Source organism: Lemur catta, chromosome 2 (assembly GCF_020740605.2).
Source record: "Lemur catta isolate mLemCat1 chromosome 2, mLemCat1.pri, whole genome shotgun sequence".
Taxonomy (NCBI): domain Eukaryota; kingdom Metazoa; phylum Chordata; class Mammalia; order Primates; family Lemuridae; genus Lemur; species Lemur catta.
This window is the reverse complement of record NC_059129.1, coordinates 98,786,307-98,804,476: the sequence shown is the minus strand read 5'-3', so window position 1 is coordinate 98,804,476 and position 18,170 is coordinate 98,786,307. Positions and strand designations below refer to the sequence as shown.

General features: G+C 41.0%; 1 protein-coding gene across 2 annotated transcripts in view; it reads left to right on the top strand.

The window, feature by feature from the left end:
* LOC123633112 (prolyl endopeptidase) overlaps positions 1-18,170 on the top strand; it is a 136,632-nt gene that overhangs the window by 26,239 nt on the left and 92,223 nt on the right. The window contains exons 3-5 of one of the 2 annotated variants that reach the window (XM_045544099.1): positions 11,148-11,281; positions 12,413-12,543; positions 15,677-15,886. In XM_045544099.1, coding sequence (XP_045400055.1) covers positions 11,148-11,281; positions 12,413-12,543; positions 15,677-15,886 — 475 coding nt within the window. Of the gene's footprint in view, positions 1-11,147; positions 11,282-12,412; positions 12,544-15,676; positions 15,887-18,170 lie in introns of those variants that run through there. The other variant, XM_045544100.1, reaches the window with a different exon arrangement.

Sequence of the window (18,170 nt, the reverse complement as noted above, 5' to 3'; positions counted from 1 at the left end):
GCACTGCACCCATTAGGTATGAATATACCCATCCCCTCCTCCCCCTCCCACCTGCCCAATACCTGATGAATGTTACTACTATATGTGCACATAAGTTTTGATCAGTTAATACCAATTTGATCATGAGTACATGTGGTGCTTCTTTTTCCATTTTTATGATACTTAGTAGAATGGGCTCCAGCTCTATCCAGGATAATACAAGAGCTGCTATATCATCATTGTTTTTTGTGGCTGAGCAGAACACCATGGTATATATATACCACATTTTATTAATCTACTCATGTATTGATGGACACTTGGGTTGTTTCCACATTTTTGCAATTGTGAATTGTGCTGCTATAAACATTCCAGTGCAGATGTCTTTTTTATAGAATGTCTCTTGTTCCTTTGGGTATAGGCCCAGAAAGGGATTGCTGGATCAAATGGTAGTTCAGTTCTACTTGCAGGTCTTTGAGGTATCTCCGTATTACTTTCCACAGAGGTTGTACTAGTTTGCAATCCCACCAGCAGTGTATGAGTGTTCCTATCTCTCTGCAGCCACACCAACATTTTTCATTTTGGGACTTTTTGATAAAGGCCATTCTCACTGGAGATAAGTGATATCTCATTGTGGTTTTGATTTGCATTGCCCTGATGATTAGAGACTTTGAGCATTTTTTCATATGTTTGCTGGCCATTAGTCTGACTTCTTTTGAAAAGTTTCTGTTCATGTCCTTTGCCCACTTTTTGATAGGGTTGTTTGATTTTTTCTTGCTCATTTTTCTGAGTTCTCTGTAGATTCTGGTTATTAGCCCTTTATCGGATGTGTAACATGCAAATATTTTCTCCCATTCTGTAGGTTGTCTGTTTGCTCTTGTGATAGTTTCCTTGACTGTGCAGAAGCTTTTTAATTTGATCAGGTCCCATTTATTTATTTTTGTTGTTGCTGTGATTGCCTTTGGGGTCTTCTTTATAAATGCTTTGCCTAGGCCAATGTCTGAGTTTTTCCAACATTTTTTTCTGAATTCTTATAGTTTCCTGCCTTAGGTTTAAGTCTGTTATCCACCATGAATTGGTTTTGGTGAGAGGTGAAAGGTGTGGATCCTGTTTTAGTCTTCTACATGTGACTATCCAATTTTCCCAGCACCATTTATTGAATAAGGATTCTTTTCCCTAGTGTATGTTTTTCTCTGCTTTGTCAAAGATTAGATGGGTATATGAGGATGGTTTTATATCTGAGTTCTCAGTTCTGTTCCATTGGTATATGTCTCTGTTCTTGTCCCAGTACCATGCTGTTTTAGTTACTATAGCCTCGTAGTATAGTTTGAAATCTGGTAAATTGATGTCTCCTAATTTGTTCCTTTTGCTTAAGATTGCTTTTGCTATACAGGGTCTTCTCTGGTTCCTTACAAAGTGTAGAATTATTTTTTCTGATCTGAGAAAAATGATGTTAGTGTTTTAATAGGGATTGCCTTGAATCTGTAGATCACTTTGATTAGTATAGACATTTTAACAATGTTGATTCTGCCGACCCATGAGCGTGATATAGTTTTCCACCTGTTTACATCCTCTGCTCTTTTCTTATTCAGTGTTTTGTAGTTCTCCCTGTAGAGGTCTTTTAACTCCTTAGTTAAATAAATTCCAAGGTATTTTATTTTCTTTGTTGCTATTGTGAAGGATACTGAGTCTTTGATTTGGTTCTCAGTTTGACTGTTGTTGATGTATAGGAATGCTACTGATTCTGTACATTGATTTTGTAACCTGAGACTTTGCTGAATTTGTTTATCAATTCCAGTAGTCTCACGGCAGAATCTTTGGGGTTTTCTAGATATAAGATTACATAGTAAGCAAAGAGTAATAGTTTAACCTCTTCTGCCCCCATTTGGATGCCCTTGATTTCCTTCTCTTGTCTGTTTGCTCAGGCTAGGACTTCCAGCACTATGCTGAATAGATTCGGTGATAGAGGGCAACCTTGTCTGGTTCTGGTTCTACATAAGAATGTTTTCAGTTTTTCCCTGTTCAGTATGATGTTGGCTGTGGGTTTGTCATATATGGCTTTTATCATTTTTAGGTAAGTCCTGCCTATACCTATTTTGTTAAGTGTTCTTATCATAAAAGGGTGCTAAATTTTGTCTAATGCTTTTTCTGCATCTATTGAGAGGATGATATGGTCTTTGTTTTTGCTTCTGTTTATGTGGTGAATTACATTTATAGATTTGTGTATATTGAGCCATTCTTGCATCTCTGGGATGAAGCCCACTTGTTCATGATGGATTATTTTTTTGATAAGCTAGGATTTTTTTGAGAATTTTTGCATCTATATTCATAAGGGATATTAGTCTCTAGTTTCCTTTTTTTGTTGTGTCGTTTTCCTGGTTTTGGTATAAGGGTGATGTTGGCTTCATAAAACATGTTGGGGAGGATTCCTTCCTTCATAATGTTGTGGAATAATTTCTGCAGGATAGGCATTGTCAGTTCTTCTTTGCAGATCTGGTAAAATTCGGGTGTGAACCATCTGGTGTGGAACTTTTCTTTTTAGAAAGGTTTTTTTATTGCTGCTTCAATTTCAGTAGTTGATACTTGTCTGTTGAGGAATTCTATTTCTTCCTGATTGAGCCTAGGGAGGCTGTGTTTCTAAGAATTTCTCCATTTCCTCCACATTTTCCAGTTTATGTGCGTAGAGGTTTTTATAGTATTCATAGACGATATTTTGTATTTGCATGGTATCAGTTGTAATTTCTCCTTTTTTATTCCTGATGGAGCTTATTAGAGTCCTTTCTTTTCTGCTTCTGGTTAATCTAGCAAGAGGTATGTCAATTTTGTTTATTTTTTCAAACAACCAACTTTTTGTTTTATTAATCTTCCATATAGTTTTTCATTATCAATTTCATTTAGTTATGTTCTAATCTTTGTTATTTCTTTTCTTCTGCTGGGTTTGAGGCTGGTTAGATCATCCTTTTCCAAGTTTTGAGACAATTCATTAGATTGTTGATTTGTGATCTTTCTGTCTTTTGGATGTAGGCATTTATGTATATAAATTTTCCTCTCAGGACTGTTATAACTGTGTCTCACAGATTTTGATAACTTGTGTCTCCTTTGTCATTTAGTTCAAAGAATCTTTTGATTTCCATCTTAATTTCCTCCTTAATGCAATAATCGTTCAGCAGGAGGTTGTAGTTTCCATGACTTTATGTAGAGATGAGAGTTTCTGTTGGAGTTGATTTCTAATTTTACTCCACTGTGGTCTGAGAAGATGCATAGTATAATTTCTATTTTTTTAATTTGTTGAGACATGCTTTGTGGCCTCAGATATGGTCAATCTTAAGAGAATGTCCCATGAGCTGATGAGAAAAATGTATATTCAGTAGTTTTTTGAGTAGAATGTTCTGTAAGTGTCTGTTAGGCCCATTTGTTCTAGAGTTCTGTTTACATCCATTGTTTCTTAGTTTATTTTCTGTTAGGAGGATCTGTCCTGTTCTGTCAGAGGGGTTGTTGAAGTCTCTGGCTATTATGGCATTGCTGTTTATCATTTTGTTTAGATCAAGTAGGATTTGCTTTATGAATCTGGGTGTACCTGAGTTAGGTGCATGAATATTTAAAATTGTTATGTCTTGTTGAATTGTACCCTTAACCATTATGTAGTGACCATCTTTGTCTTTCATTACTTTTGTTGGTTTGAAGACTAAGTTATCTGAAATCAGAACTGCTATGCCAGCTTTCTTTTGTCTTTCATTTGCATGAAATATTGTTTTCCATCCCTTCATTTTGAGTCTGAATGTATCCTTGTGGGTTAGATGTGTTTTGTGAAGACAGCAGAGACTTGGCTTGTGTATATTTATCCATTCAACCAACCTATGTTTCTTTAGTGGGCAGTTCAAGCCATTTACATTTATTGAAAGAATTGATAAGTTGGACACATTTCTGTTCATCCTGTTGAGTTTAACTTTGTTGCTTTGTTTTCTCTCTTGAGCCATTGCAGTATATGGCCTTTGACCTTTAGCTTGGATCATTTTACATGGGTGAGTGCTTATTGTGCTGATCCGTGTGTAACACTGCTCTGAGTACTTCCTGGAGGGCAGTTCTTGTCTTGATTAATTCCCTCAGTCTTTGATTGTCTGAGAAGGTCTTTATTTCTCCTTCATATAAGAAACTTAGTTTTGCAGGGTGCAGGATTGTAGGCTGGGCATTATTCTGTTTGAGAAGAGTGAGAATGGGGCCCCAGTCTCTTCTGGCTTGCAAGGTCTCAGTTGAAAAGTCCACAGTTAGTCTGATGGGTTTTCCTTTGTAAGTTACCTGCTTCTTTCACCTTACAGCTGATAGAAGGGCCTCTTTTGTGCTTGTTTTGGCTATTCTGATGACTATGTGTCATGGTGTCTTCCTTTTGCGGTGAATTTCCCAGGAGTACTTAGCTTCTTGTACCTGGATATCTAGGTTTTTAGCAAGGCCTGGGATATTTTCCTCCATTATATCCTCAAATAGTTTATCCAACCCTTGTGTATTTTCTTCTTCACCCTCAGGGATGCCTATAATTCTCATGTTAGGCCTCTTCACATAATCCCCACATTTCTTATAGGCTTTGTTCTTTTATTTCTCTGCTCTATCTCTGCATCTGACTTATTTAATGGAAAGGTGTTATCTTCAATCCCTGAGATTCTTTCTTCTGTTTGATCTACCCTATTCTTGAGGCTTTGCACTGTATTTTGTAATTCCTTGAATAAATTCTTCATTTCCAGAAGTTCTGTTTGATTTTCTTTTAATATTTCAATTTAATGATGAATGTTTTTCAAAGTCGTGGATTTTTTTGTGGTTTCTTTGTGTTGGGTATCCATTTTCTCTTGCATATTATTGAGTTATTTATTTTAGTGTTCTGAATTTGGTTGATATCCATTGCTAGAGAGCTGGTGTTCACCTTTGGGGGTGTGCTTTCAGTGTAATTCTTTATACTTCCAGAGTTCTTTTGCTGATTCCTTCCCATGTGGAGCAACTGTTGCTTCTTACCTTTAGATTTTCCTTTAGATAATGACACTGCCAATTTAGTCTCCGAGCCAATAGGTGGTGTTTGTGGCTGAGATTCAACCACACCCTGTATGAGTCAGTAAATGCAGTAAATGGGTGTGTAAATTGACCTCCCTGTCAGTAGGTGGCACTTGCTGGGAGGAGCAAGCTGCAGTGTTGCTTTTGGGTCCCATAAGCATCTCTGTTTCCACTGGACAGGCACTCTAGTGCCTCAGGTGGTGGTGGGGGCCCTGGGACTTGCAGGTGTGTCCTTATTCTCCACCTCAGCTGGGGCAGGTCAGGGAGTGAGGCTGGACAGGGCTGGGTTGGGTGAGCCTGCCCTCAAGCACCACACCTGCTATTAGCAGGGGTCAAAGGTCTGTTCTCTGCTTCTGGGCAAAGCTGCCAGGGAGGGGCTAAAATGGCCCTACTCAGCCAAAAAATCTGCATGTGGAGGTGGGGCTGTCCAAGACCTGCCATCTGGTGCAGGCCTCGCTCCTTTCCACCCTCCCCTATTGTGCCGTTAGGCTTCTGCCAGAAGACAGGACCTCAAGCCAGCGAATCTCCTCTGGCTGTGATGGAGCCAGGAAGTTCCCTGCCCAGGATCACAGCCTGAGCTGGGAGCGTGTCCCTCCCACGGGTAGAGGGTTGCCCCTTAAGCATGGTGCTGCTAGGACCCACTCTGATCTGCCCCTGAAGGCACACACACCTCCATAGACTAGTTCACAAATATCCCTTCTGTGCCCCCGGGCAATGGTGTCTGGCCCGTAGGCCTGTTCCCCGGCTGGGAAATCAATCCCTGACCCTGCCAAGGAGAAGAGTGCTGGTCTCAAGTCACCCACATCGTGCCCAAGCTGGATCAGTGTCTCTCTGCCTGGGGATTTGCCCCACTCTGCTGGAGTCACCAGGCAAGCAGCACCTGGAAGGGCCAGCGGGTAGGGAGCTGACAGTCTGAGTACCCCTCAGTCCACTGCAGGGCCCCAAAAGGAAAGGTCCAATTCCCTGCAGATGGCTCTGGGTGGTGGCTAAATTGTCTCTCTCGGCAGCCGCAGGTAGGGCTGGGGAAGGGGAGAGTGAAGCAGTATGGCACCTGCCAATGGGCTTGGGTCTGTGGGGCAGGAGGTGCCCCGAGGGAGCTGGGAGCCTGGTGCCCTGTCCACAAGAGGCCCACCGCTCACAGGTGGCAGCTGTCTCTGGGCTGGTGTTGGCAGGTCTCTCCAGCAGCTCAGGAGCCCACCAGCATTCTGAGAAGCAAGGGAGGGAAATCTGACCGCTCCACCTCCCCTTGTCTCTGGTCTCCAGGCCTCTCGGGGTTTAGACCCTGCCCGTGCCTTTCTCCTTCCAGTTCTGTTCGTAACTTCTTCCCATGCAGGTTTCAGGCACCTTTCCTTCCAACATCCATCTGTTCTATGTTTGTCTGCCTGTTTTTTTTTTTCACTTTCATCTAAAATCTATGTTTCTTGTGAGGAGACTCTGGCTGGTGGTTTTTCTCGTCTGCCATCTTGCCTCCCTCCCCTGCAATATATATTAGCAGTTTTCAAGTGTACAATTAATTGTAGTCACCATGTTGCTCAGTAGATCTCTTGAACTTATTCTTTCTGTCTAACTGAAATTTTGTGTCCTTTGGCCAATATCTCTTCAGTCCTCTGGTAACCATTGTACTTTTTGTCTCTGTGAGTTCGACTCTTTTAAATAACACATATAGGTGAGATCACAAGATATCTGTCTTTCTGTGTCTGGCTTATTTTGTAGGACTTGAGAATTTTGTATATTAAAATACAGTACATGTGAAGACAATTTGAAAAAATTCTTTCTGAACACAGTAGGCTCCCAAAATGAGCCACCCTTTGCCAGGTAGCTTTACTTTTTTTATATAGTATTGTTAAATTTAGGCACAATGTTGCAAAGCAGATCTCTAGAACTTAATGATCTTGCATAAATGAAACCTTGCTTTGCTTTTAAGCTTTCTAATAGTCAAGGCAAATGAGATATGGGTAGGATGTCTTAGTTTTAAGCAGCTAGTCTTTTCTGGAAAAATGTGTTTAGATTCATCAGTAGCTGTAAAATCTAAACTGTTGGTCCTCTTTAGAGGCTCAGCTGTATGTTTTATTAATGGGCTTTCATGTCAGTTATTTTAATAAATCCTGGAGTGTGACTGTGGATGCCGAAACTCCTTGAGGAACAAAGAATTCGTATTCCCCTCACTCTACTAACTTATCATCTTGTAATTCTTCCATTTTTTTTCTTTATCCTTACTTTTTTCTCTCTCTCCCCCAAATTTCTTCTAATTTTTAGACCAAGAAACCAGAACTTTAAATACATAAATGGCCAAGAAGGTATTTTCTTGGTTAAAATATCAAATATTACTGGCATTTCTACCACCCTCATGAAAAGGACTTGCCCAAGTTATGAAGATGTGTGTTATAAAAGAACTTGAAACTTTTAGGAATTTAGACATTGTTTGGTTTCGCATCTAGATATTTGACTTGGATGAGCACAGTCCTTAAATATTGCTCTATTTAAAGTAATTGGCTAACATTTGTGGGTGGGAGGTGACAAACAAAATTGGATATACTAATCCGAGAATTATTTGATGGCATTATTATGCCTGGCATAAAATTTTTTAAATTTTTATAAGAGAAAAGCCAACTGCTTTTCTGCTTAGGATATATCTGCTTTAGGGTGAGCTGAATTCTGTTGCAGTAGTTGTGATTCTACCATGAGACATGTAAAATAAGCAAAGCAAAATAGAGAAACAGTTGGGGAATACAGTTCTTCCTTTTCAAGGAAAATGAACTGAGCAATCTGTTGAGCAGCTCATAACCCTTGGACCTACCATGGGCCTAACTGCAGCCTAAGCCCAAAACAAGTCAGAGAGATCAGGGAAATGAGGTCTTCAGAGTGCCTTCCTCAGAAGATCCCCCAGTAGAAGGGCAGGGGCCAGCCAAGACCCTCAGCTGGGTTCTCAACATAGGGAGCCCTACATAGGGTTCTTACTACTTAGGTTAGAATGTTCTGGCGAGGCCTTCCTGGGAAACAGCCATCAAAACTGCAGACTAATGTGCACTGTGCCCGTTTCTCTGTCTCTGCTACCATTACAGTGGTTGTTCCTGCCCCTTTTGGCGACCAGCCATTCCTCCTGGCCTCCCTTCTCCCCCCAGCCACTGCCACAGCCTCCTGACCCGCCTTGCTGTCTCCACTTTTCCTTCCCTAGAGTCTCTTCACCTAAAGCTGAGTAATCTTTGTAAAGGACAAACCAGGTTATCTAACTGTCTCCTTACCCAATCATGGCTTGTTCACACTTTGATCAAGATTGAAAGGTCCTATCTGCCCAGCAGTGGTTCTCCAGCCTCAGCTGGTGCCTCTTTTCTCCCTCACTCCCAGCCCCGCTCGCCTCCAGCCCCGCTCACCTCCTTACTCTTCTTCATGCCTGCCGAGCTCTTCCCCCTGCCAGGGCCCTGCACCTGCTGCGTCCTCTGCCTGGACCGTTCTGTCCTCCCCACGCGGGGCTGCTCCCTCTCAGACCTCAGTTCGAGACCTCCTCAGAAGGGCTTTCCTGACCACTCTGCTTCAGTGCCCTCTTTCCCAGTGTTTCCAAGCTCTGTGGTCAATGACTGATTTGTTATTTTCCAAACCATTGTGGATTGAGGGTTTTTGTAAAATATAGCGAAGATGCCGCAGCAGTGTCAAATTGCTGTCAAGGTTTTCAACACTCACTCTTGGTTTGTGTACTTAACCTCGTCATGGGCTGGTAGCAAACAGTGAGGGAACCAGCACCACCGATCTGTAGATAATACTCAGAGTAGCAGCACTGCTCCACTGACCACCCCGTGGGCCTGTCCTTAGAACCAACCACTCTGCAATGCTCTGGCTTATTTTTGTGTGTCGTATTTGAGAATATGAGCTCCCTGGTGATGGGGATTTTATCTTGGACTGGTCACCCATCCATCCACAACTCCAGGATCAGTGCTAACACACACTAGGTTCTTGTTAAATCCATGTGTACGCACAGCTCCCTAATGTGTCTGCCCTGCCCAGCCTGGTCCAAGTAGGAGAAAATCACAGGAGGCCCAGATTGTACCTCCCTTGTCCCCCAGGTGGATCTGCTTCATCTCTGCATCCAGCATCAGTCGCTAAGTGATAGTGCTTATTCATCACATGACCCTGACCGGGCAACTTTCATACCACGTGCCCTGTTTCCTTATCTGTAAAGCAGGCAAGGTGTTTCCTCCCGCCATAAAACGAGGTCATGCTCTTAGACACCCTGAGTGGCTTCTCAGATAATGCATCGATTTTGTAACTAAAAAACAAAAGCCAATTTCCTCCCTGATGCTCTTTAATGAGCCAGAGTGGGGTCAGCAAACCTTTCTGTAAAGGGCCACATAGTAAACGTTAACATTTTAGATATTGCAAGCCACATAGGTCTCTGTTGGTCCCTCCCCGCTACCAACTCTTTAAAAATATAAAAACTATTCTTAGCTCGAGGACCTTGGGAAAGCAGACCAGGGCAAAGTTTGCCAATCCCTAGTGATGGTTGGAATGGTATTTCTGTGGGACTCAATAAATTTTATTTTCTGTTTGAATGAGATAAGAAATGTGACCCATACCAGTTTTATTTTTCTTGAATTGGTTCTCTTGCAAAAATGTTAATTACTGTATTCATACTTGACACCCTTTCTCTCCTGTTTTCAAGCACCTCATAAACATCAATGAGTTTTGAAACAGCTTCTCTCAGCACAAAATCATGGTTCTCCAGAGTGGGATTGGTGGTTTGTCTCAGGGAGCTCAAAGCATATTTGCCCATTTAAAGACCATTTTGAGGTTAGAAGTAGACACTGATCATAATGCATTTTTGTCTGCCATTCAAAATATATTATGTTCTTGGGGCCGGGCGCGGTGGCTCACGCCTGTAATCCTAGCACTCTGGGAGGCCGAGGCGGGTGGATCGCTCGGGATCAGGAGTTCGACACCAGCCTGAGCAAGAGTAAGACCCCGTCTCTACTAAAAATAGAAAGAAATTATCTGGCCAACTAAAATATATATATATATAGAAAAAATTAGCCGAGCATGGTGGCACATGCCTGTAGTCCCAGCTACTCGGGAGGCTGAGGCAGGAGGATTGCTTAAGCCCAGGAGTTTGAGGTTGCTGTGAGCTAGGCTGATGCCACGGCACTCACTCTAGCCCGGGCAACAGAGCAAGACTCTGACTCAAAAAAAAAAAAAAAAATATATATATATATATATTATGTTCTTAATGTCCTGAAGTTTTTCCCTAATGATTCACCTATGTACAGACACCTGATGAAACCTTCTATTGAATTGAAAACTGATATAATTATTCTTGTTTTATTTCTTAGTAATAGGCAAATATGAATTGTTGAGGCCAAGTTTTTATAGTATTATAAACTTTCTGAGTAGTTAGAAATGAGGTGTGCTTAGGTACAGCTGATGTTTTGTAAAAACAGGCCTTTTCCCTCCCTTTGCAGCCAGCATCTCTTGCCCTGCTTATAAACCAGTGTTGTTGATGTTCTTATTCAATGCTACTCATTTCTAATTTTTTTTGATGTTCTTTTGTTGCAAATTTTAGCAAAGCTCTCCGATTGAAATTCACATGGTGGTAGGTCTTAGTAAGTCAAAAACAAAATTGCTCAAAATTGATCAAGTAGGACGTGGGTACCTCTAACTTTATCTCTTGAACTCTGACATCTCTTGGGATCTCCAGCTCCTGACTAAGAAGCCTGCAACCTTGGCACTGTGTCAGGGTAGGTTATGGACAGTGCACGACTTGAGCTGCGGTAGAGTGTGTTCAAGAGCAGATTCTCGAGCCAGCTCTGCCACTTGCTCTATGATGTTGGGCAGCTTTTTAATCACTCTGAGCCTCAGTTTCCCCATCTGTAAAGTTGGCCTACGAAAAGAACCTTTTCCATAGAATTATTGTGAGTTGATACTTGCCCTATAAGCATTCATTATTATTTATTGATAATAAATCAGCCACTGTGCAGGAGCTCTGCAGATAGGAAGACGAGTAAGGAGGTAAGTGAGGCTGGGAGTGAGAGAGAGATGAGGCACCAGCTGAGAGGAAAATGTGCTTTTACTGTTCCATATTAGTGGATAACATTCCACATGGAAAATTTTACATTGAACTTGTTTTTGCCATTTTAATTTCTCCACAGGCTTTCGTGGAGGCCCAGAACAAAATTACTGTGCCATTTCTGGAGCAGTGTCCTATCAGAGGTTTATACAAGGAGAGAATGACTGAACTGTATGACTATCCCAAGTACAGTTGCCACTTCAAGAAAGGAAAACGGTATGTGACGTTGCTTTCATTGAATTTTCTTTTTACTTTCAAGTGACTGCTTTCTGAAATTATAGAATACAAATTCTAACGAACTTATCAGTTTATAAAATTAATTCATTTTAAAAGGAATTAATTTGTGTGCTTGAATAAGAGAATAATATTTTTTGATCTATTAGGTATTGTCCAAATTCTTAAAATAATGGTTAAGAAATTTAGTAGAGATATTCTATATGAAGAAATCTAGATTATGGGAAATCATTATTGTCTTATGGCTAGTAATTGGCAAAATAGGATGATTCATAAACAGCAATGGAGGTTTGTTTGCCTCCAAAATTAATTATCTTTGATGTCTATTACTTGAAAGCATTTCATTGTATGCATTTCTTCCATCCAGGAATGATGAAATGGGCAGGAGGTGGCATCTGTGAATTCACCTGTCTTGTTTTTCTCCCCTTAACATCCACTTAAACGTACTCTCTTGTTCTTTTTTTAAATCTCTTTGGAGCCACCATCACAAATTTACTTTAGAACTTCTTTGGCCCTCCTCTACCCTTCCACAGAGATCAGCAAAGTAGAGTCTGAATGCCAAAGCCTGCCTGCCACCTGTTTTTATAAATAAAGTCTCATTGGAACACAGCTGTGCCCATTTGCTTTTGTGCTACAGCTACAGAGTCAAGCAGTATAGCAACAGACTGTATGGCCCACAAAGCCTGAAATGTTTGCTGTCTTGCCCTTTACGGAAAAAGTGTGCCGAGCTCCCCACCCTAGCAGCCTGGCTAGGGAAGAGAACCAGAATTTTATTTTAGAAGATCTGTTTTATTCTTCATTTAAAAGAAAAAGTTACCGCTTTCTTTGAATATCAGTTTTAATTTTAACGAATAAAATAGTCTTTGTCTTTACTTAGCTAAGTGCAGAATTCCAATCAATTACTTCAATACAGAAAGCAATTCAGGTAACAAGCTGTAGATGCAGGGAGATGGTGGGACCTTTCACCCTAGTCTCCATGTCACTGTGATGGCCTGATTGCCGTTGTACCTTTGTATGTTTTTGGTTTTGTTTTGGCTTTTGTTTATATGCATTTGGTTTTACTCCACAAATAGAAAACTCCACAGCTAAATGAAGACCACCTCTGTCCCCCAGGTATTTTTATTTTTACAATACGGGTTTGCAGAACCAACGAGTATTATATGTACAGGATTCCTTAGAGGGCGAAGCCAGAGTGTTCCTGGACCCCAACATACTCTCCGATGATGGCACAGTGGCACTCCGAGGTGAGTGCTATGCAACCAGGCCTGTGAGAGTCCAAGGCCCTCACTTGCAGCTCTGAAGTTAGTGCAGTTGCCCCACCTCTGAAATACCAGGCAGGGTGTGGACCATATTGTAGAACAGATTGCACACGCAATATCAGGAAAGCTAATTTTTGCACACATGTATATTTAGAACACATGAACACGTTCCTCTTTTCCACTCTGATGGCATGAGACAGAACTGGAAAATAGTTCACACTGGACCCAAATTAGCTTCTAGGCCTTCTGGGATCTTGAATTATCGTCATCGTTTCCTGTAACATCCCTGAGACCTATCTGTGATTAGAAAAAATAAATTCTCTTCTATGAGAAATTTAAGCTGTACAAAGAATGTTCCAACTATAAATATTAAACAGGCAAGAATATTTATTAGACCTGTTTCCCTCTTGTAGGAGGAAGTGGTCAGAGTTTTAAAATCTGGTTAATTGGACCGGACACGGTGGCTCATGCCCATAATCCTAGCCCTCTGAGAGGCCGAGGCGGGAGGATTGCTTGAGGCCAGGAGTACAAGACCAGCTTGAGCAAGAATGAGACCTCATCTCTACAAAAAATAGAAAAATTAGTAGACCTGGTGGCATGTGCCTGTAGTCGTAGCTACTTGGGAGGCTGAGACAGGAGAATCGCTTCAGCCGTTTGAGGTTGCAGTCAGCTATGATGATGCCCCTCTACTCCAGCTGGGGTGATAGAATGAGACACTGTCTCAGAAAAAAAAAAAAAACTGGTTAATTGTCAATATGCTAAAATTAAAAGTAAAAAAATAACAGTCTTGTAGAAATTGGACAACTTGGTACCTTGTCCCCTGGAGATGAATAAGTTTTGCCTGCAGGTGCTGCAAACTTTCTACATAACTCTGCCCCCTAAAATAATCTCCTCCATGGGCCATAGAGAAGATTACCCCAGGTTTGTGCCATAAGCAGAGTTCTAGGGTAAGGAAGTAGGTTGTTGTCTAGTTCTATGGTTTAATAATTGTATACTCTGATAATTATCTCTTGATGGCATCCTAAATGAAGTTGGCTTGGCATTCCCCTATGATATCATCTACTTTTGTAGAGAAAGCACAGGAGGAGTGGATTTGGCCCTCTAGAGTTGAGAAATAGGAACACTGAATTCCTTTGTAATCGATAAGATGGGAGTTATAGAGCCCTGTTCCATCAAATCTGTGCAAAGACACTTTTATACAAGCATTTCTAACCATGAGTCTGTCATTTAGTGATCCACCCTCCCCTCTCTCCAAATAGGCTGTGTATATAAATGATCTTTTATCAAATCAGTATTGAAAGAATTAAAGTATTGATGCCAGCCAGCTTAATAACAGTGTTCTTTCATGAATCTGAGCCTATAGTTTTAAAATGCATTTAATACACTGGTTCTGCTGAAGTAACGTATCCTGCATAGGAATTTAATTTTCACAAAGATCTATCTTGGAACCCATCCAGAAGGACTTCATTGTAACAGTCTTACCTCTCACCCCAATGATGCATTCTGCCAGTCGTGACATTTTTATGGACTATTTGCCATGTACAAGGTCCTGATAGATGAGAAAGTAAATTAAGCTTGAGACCTATGTCAGTCATCGAGTTGTTTGAGAAGGGTATTATGGGAAAGTTACAATATTAATAAACATTCAGATTCATTTTGATAGTATATGATTTTTAAAACATATACTTCAAATCAGATGTTTTATTTAAATTTTTCCTGAAATTTTTCTAATTATATATAAATAATTCCAAAACTACAGTGCTATGTAGAATAAAAGGTGACTATCTTTTTTCTCCTCATCACCTTTTAGACTCTTTTCTGCATTTATGTACATATGAGCCTGGATACTTTATAGGTTTTCAAGTGATTAATGAGTAGGTTTTGCAAAGTTTTAAACTAATTTCCCATTAATTGAAATTCCCCATAAAATACTAGAAAACCTCTCATAATAGTTGAGCTTCTTACAATTCTCAATCCCCAGTAAATGTTTAGCAAGCAACCTAAGAGGAACTCTCTGGTGTCAGAGTCTTTGATAGGAGGTGTGGTATCGAATGCTCAAATGCTGTACATACTTCAAAATTATAAAAGCAAATATAAAACATGTAAGTGTTTGTCAAGAAATATTCCAGGTGATAAGAACATTCTGTCCAGGCTCTAAGTAATTGGACATGGCATAACAGTCTGTAGACAGCGTTGCTTTTCTTTTTTATGATTGCTTTTGGAATGTGCACGCTGTGAGCCTTCGTTGCAAACCCTCAGGCTTTATTTACCTGGGCCTGTGATGGTCAGATGTGGGACTGTAATCCTTGAGCGCCAGTAATGCCCTGAAAATGAGGTTACAAACAGGGATTTCAGATAGTTTGGAATCCATCCCAAAAATTACCTAATGGCTACAATTGAGTTCTATTATATGGTATGTGTCATAATTCAGTCATTACTCTAAAAGCAGTTTCTTTTTTCCTCTTATTCCCTTTACAGTATAAATAAAATATGCTGAAAGTCCCAGATGAGCTCTGCTTTCAACTGAACTGCCTATTGAATTATAAAAATTTCAAAATGCTAGCACTCTGGGAGGCCAAGGCAGGAGGATCGCTTGAGGTCAGGAGTTCGAGACCAGCCTGAGCAAGTGTGAGACCTCATCTCTACAAAAATAGAAAAATTAGCCAGGCATAGTGGTGCGCACTTGTAGTCCCAACCCTTCAGGAGGCTGAGGCAGGAGGATCACTTGAGCCCAGGAGTTTGAGGTTTCAGTCAGCTATGATGACACCGCTACACTCTAGCCAGGGCCACAAAGCAAGACTCTGTCTTAAATTAAAAAAAAAAAAAAAATTCAAGATGGAAGCATCTGACAGGCATATAATCTAGTACTTCATTTTACAGATGAAGAAACTAAGACCTAGAGAGATTAGGAAGCTTGTCCAAGGTCATAAGGTTAATTCCTGTAAGATGTGGGCTAAGCCCCCAGGATTCCCCACTACCAGTTCCTGTTGCTTCTTTTAGCACATCCTACCTACATGTTAGTTATGACAGCTTTGTCAGACAGCATAGAGGGCGGTGGGCAAGGCCATGAGTTGTATTTCCGTGTTCATCATTTGATGAGTGCTCCTGTGTCCCATAGGTTATGCGTTCAGTGAAGATGGGGAATACTTTGCCTATGGTCTGAGTGCCAGTGGCTCAGACTGGGTGACGATCAAGTTCATGAAAGTTGATGGTGCCAAAGAGCTTCCAGATGTGCTTGAAAGAGTCAAGTTCAGCTGTATGGCCTGGACCCATGATGGGAAGGGAATGTTCTACAACTCATACCCCCAGCAGGATGGAAAAAGTGATGGTAAGTGAAGACTTCACACTTTTTTCACAAAATGAGGTGTGACTTCTCATGACTGAAAAGAGAAGCTAAACCCTATATAGAAGTTTCTGGTCTAGAACCATGTTTCCTCAAAGGGTGTTGTATCAGCTAGCTTTGCTGTTTGACAGACCACACCAAAATTTAGTGGCTTAGAATAATAACCATTTATATTTGTGAGTCTGTGGGTTGGTCAGGCAATGCTTCTGGCCTTAGCTGAGTTTTAACATACATCTGTGGTCAGCTGCAGGTCTGTTGGCTGATTTTGGCTTGACTCTTTTATATCTCTGGGGCGTCCACTGGGGCAACTAGGCTGTCTCAGGTCTGATCCATGTGGTCTGTCAGCCTCTAGCAGGCTTGCCAGGCTTGTGCACTTGGCAACTCAGGAGGGTTCCGAGAGGGAGAGCTGAAAGACACAGCCTTCTTGCTCCTGGGACATCAACTTTGCTACATTCTGTTGGCCAAAGCAAGTTTCCAGGCCAGCCCCTTTCCAGTGGGGTGGGGGAGGGAGAAATTATGAAAAATTAGGGTCACTATTGCAGTCAGTCCCTCATAGATGTATCTCCCAAGGGGATTGTGGAGAAGATAGATTTTTTCTTTTTACAAAAATAACCTATTTGATGATTATGAGTGATTATAAAACTTTCCTACTACAGTAATTATTATACATGTCTTCCTCTGATCAGAAGTTACAGGTCACCGATTGGTTCCATTTATCTTGCCACTTTTCTCCTTTTGACTTCCTGGGCACATGTTTGTTGTGCTCTTCAGTTGCAGGAAGATCCTCTTGTGTTCAAGTGGTGCCGTCTCTGTTGTCTTTCTTTTCCTCCTTCACTCCTAATCTTCCCAGACAGGAAGGGCCATGTACCTTGGACCTTACCGGTACAGGATGTCAACCTCATATTCTTCCTTATGCCGTCCCACATGGCCACATGGTGTGTCGCATTTTCTTCTTACCTTGGTTGTCCAGGTGGTTTTATGATCCCTGTGTTAGAGATTAGTAGCGTGGGTGCAGAGGCTCAGGAACTTGCTGCAGGGATAGCTGCTAGCAGGAAGCACAGCTACTCCCGTGCTGTCTACCGTACACACTGTCCCCTTTTCATGACTTTCTGTGTCTTTGCCGTCTTGAAATATGCTTGCTTTCTTCTCTTCCCTCCCCACCCTGGTTGAATTGGGAATAAGGCTATAATGCTTTTCATCTCTTTTGGCTATGTTTAGCTTTTGCTGCCTTTTGATTAGGCTACAGCAAGACCTTTCTCTTAATTCACCAGTGAACTACAGGAGGAGGTGAGAGTAGGCTTTTATTCAAGGCTGTTGGCTAAAGAAGGACATCTGTGCCCTGTTCACTGAATTAGCTGCCTGTGGTAAGAGTGACCCAGAGTTAGAAAATGTTGGTCATTTCTAAGTTCTGGGAGACAAAATAAGTATAACTGACCAGTTCTTGTTAGATAACAGTGTTACTAAGTTAACTTGTAAAAAGCAAGAAAGTTATTATTTACCCTCAGTTTTCATTGGCAAAAATAATAATTAGTAATTGTGATTGATTTAAGAAATCCAATGTCTTTTCCCAACAGTAATTTTGCTGCCCTGTGGTTGAGAGGATCTCAGTAACCTCTGAGACTGTGATGGGGGCCTTACAAATGAAGCTAAGCCGTTCATACCAGTGTAAACTCAAGGAAAATTGCTTAAGTACCATAAAGGTTTTTGTTAACACTATAGTGTTATCATCTTTGCTTTCATTGCCCTGAAAGCTTGGTACATTGTCATAATGAAAAAAAAAAAATCAGTCTCAAAGCACTTTGTCTTCAAGATCAGCAAATATGAATGAATTACTTTCAGGGTAATATCCAACTAACTTTTTAAAAAACTAATTTTATGTTTTAGAGCAGTTTTAAGTTCACAGCAAAATTGAGAGGAAAGTACAGAGCTTTGTTGTATACACTTGGCCGCCATACGTGCATGGCTCATTATCAGCATCCCCCACCAGAGTGGTACGTTTGCTATAATTGATAAATCTACATTGACACATCATTATCACCAAAGTCCGTAGTTTTTATTAGGGTTTGATCTTGGTATTGCACATTCTGTGGGTTTGGACAAATGTGTGGTGACAAGTATCCAACATTGTAGTGTCAGTAGTTTCACTGCCCTGAAAATCCTCTGTGCTCTGCCTCTTCATTCCTTCCTCCTCCAAACCCCTGGCAATCAGTGATCTTTTTACTGTCTCCATAGTTTTGCCTTTTCTGGAATGTCGTCTAGTTGGCATTTA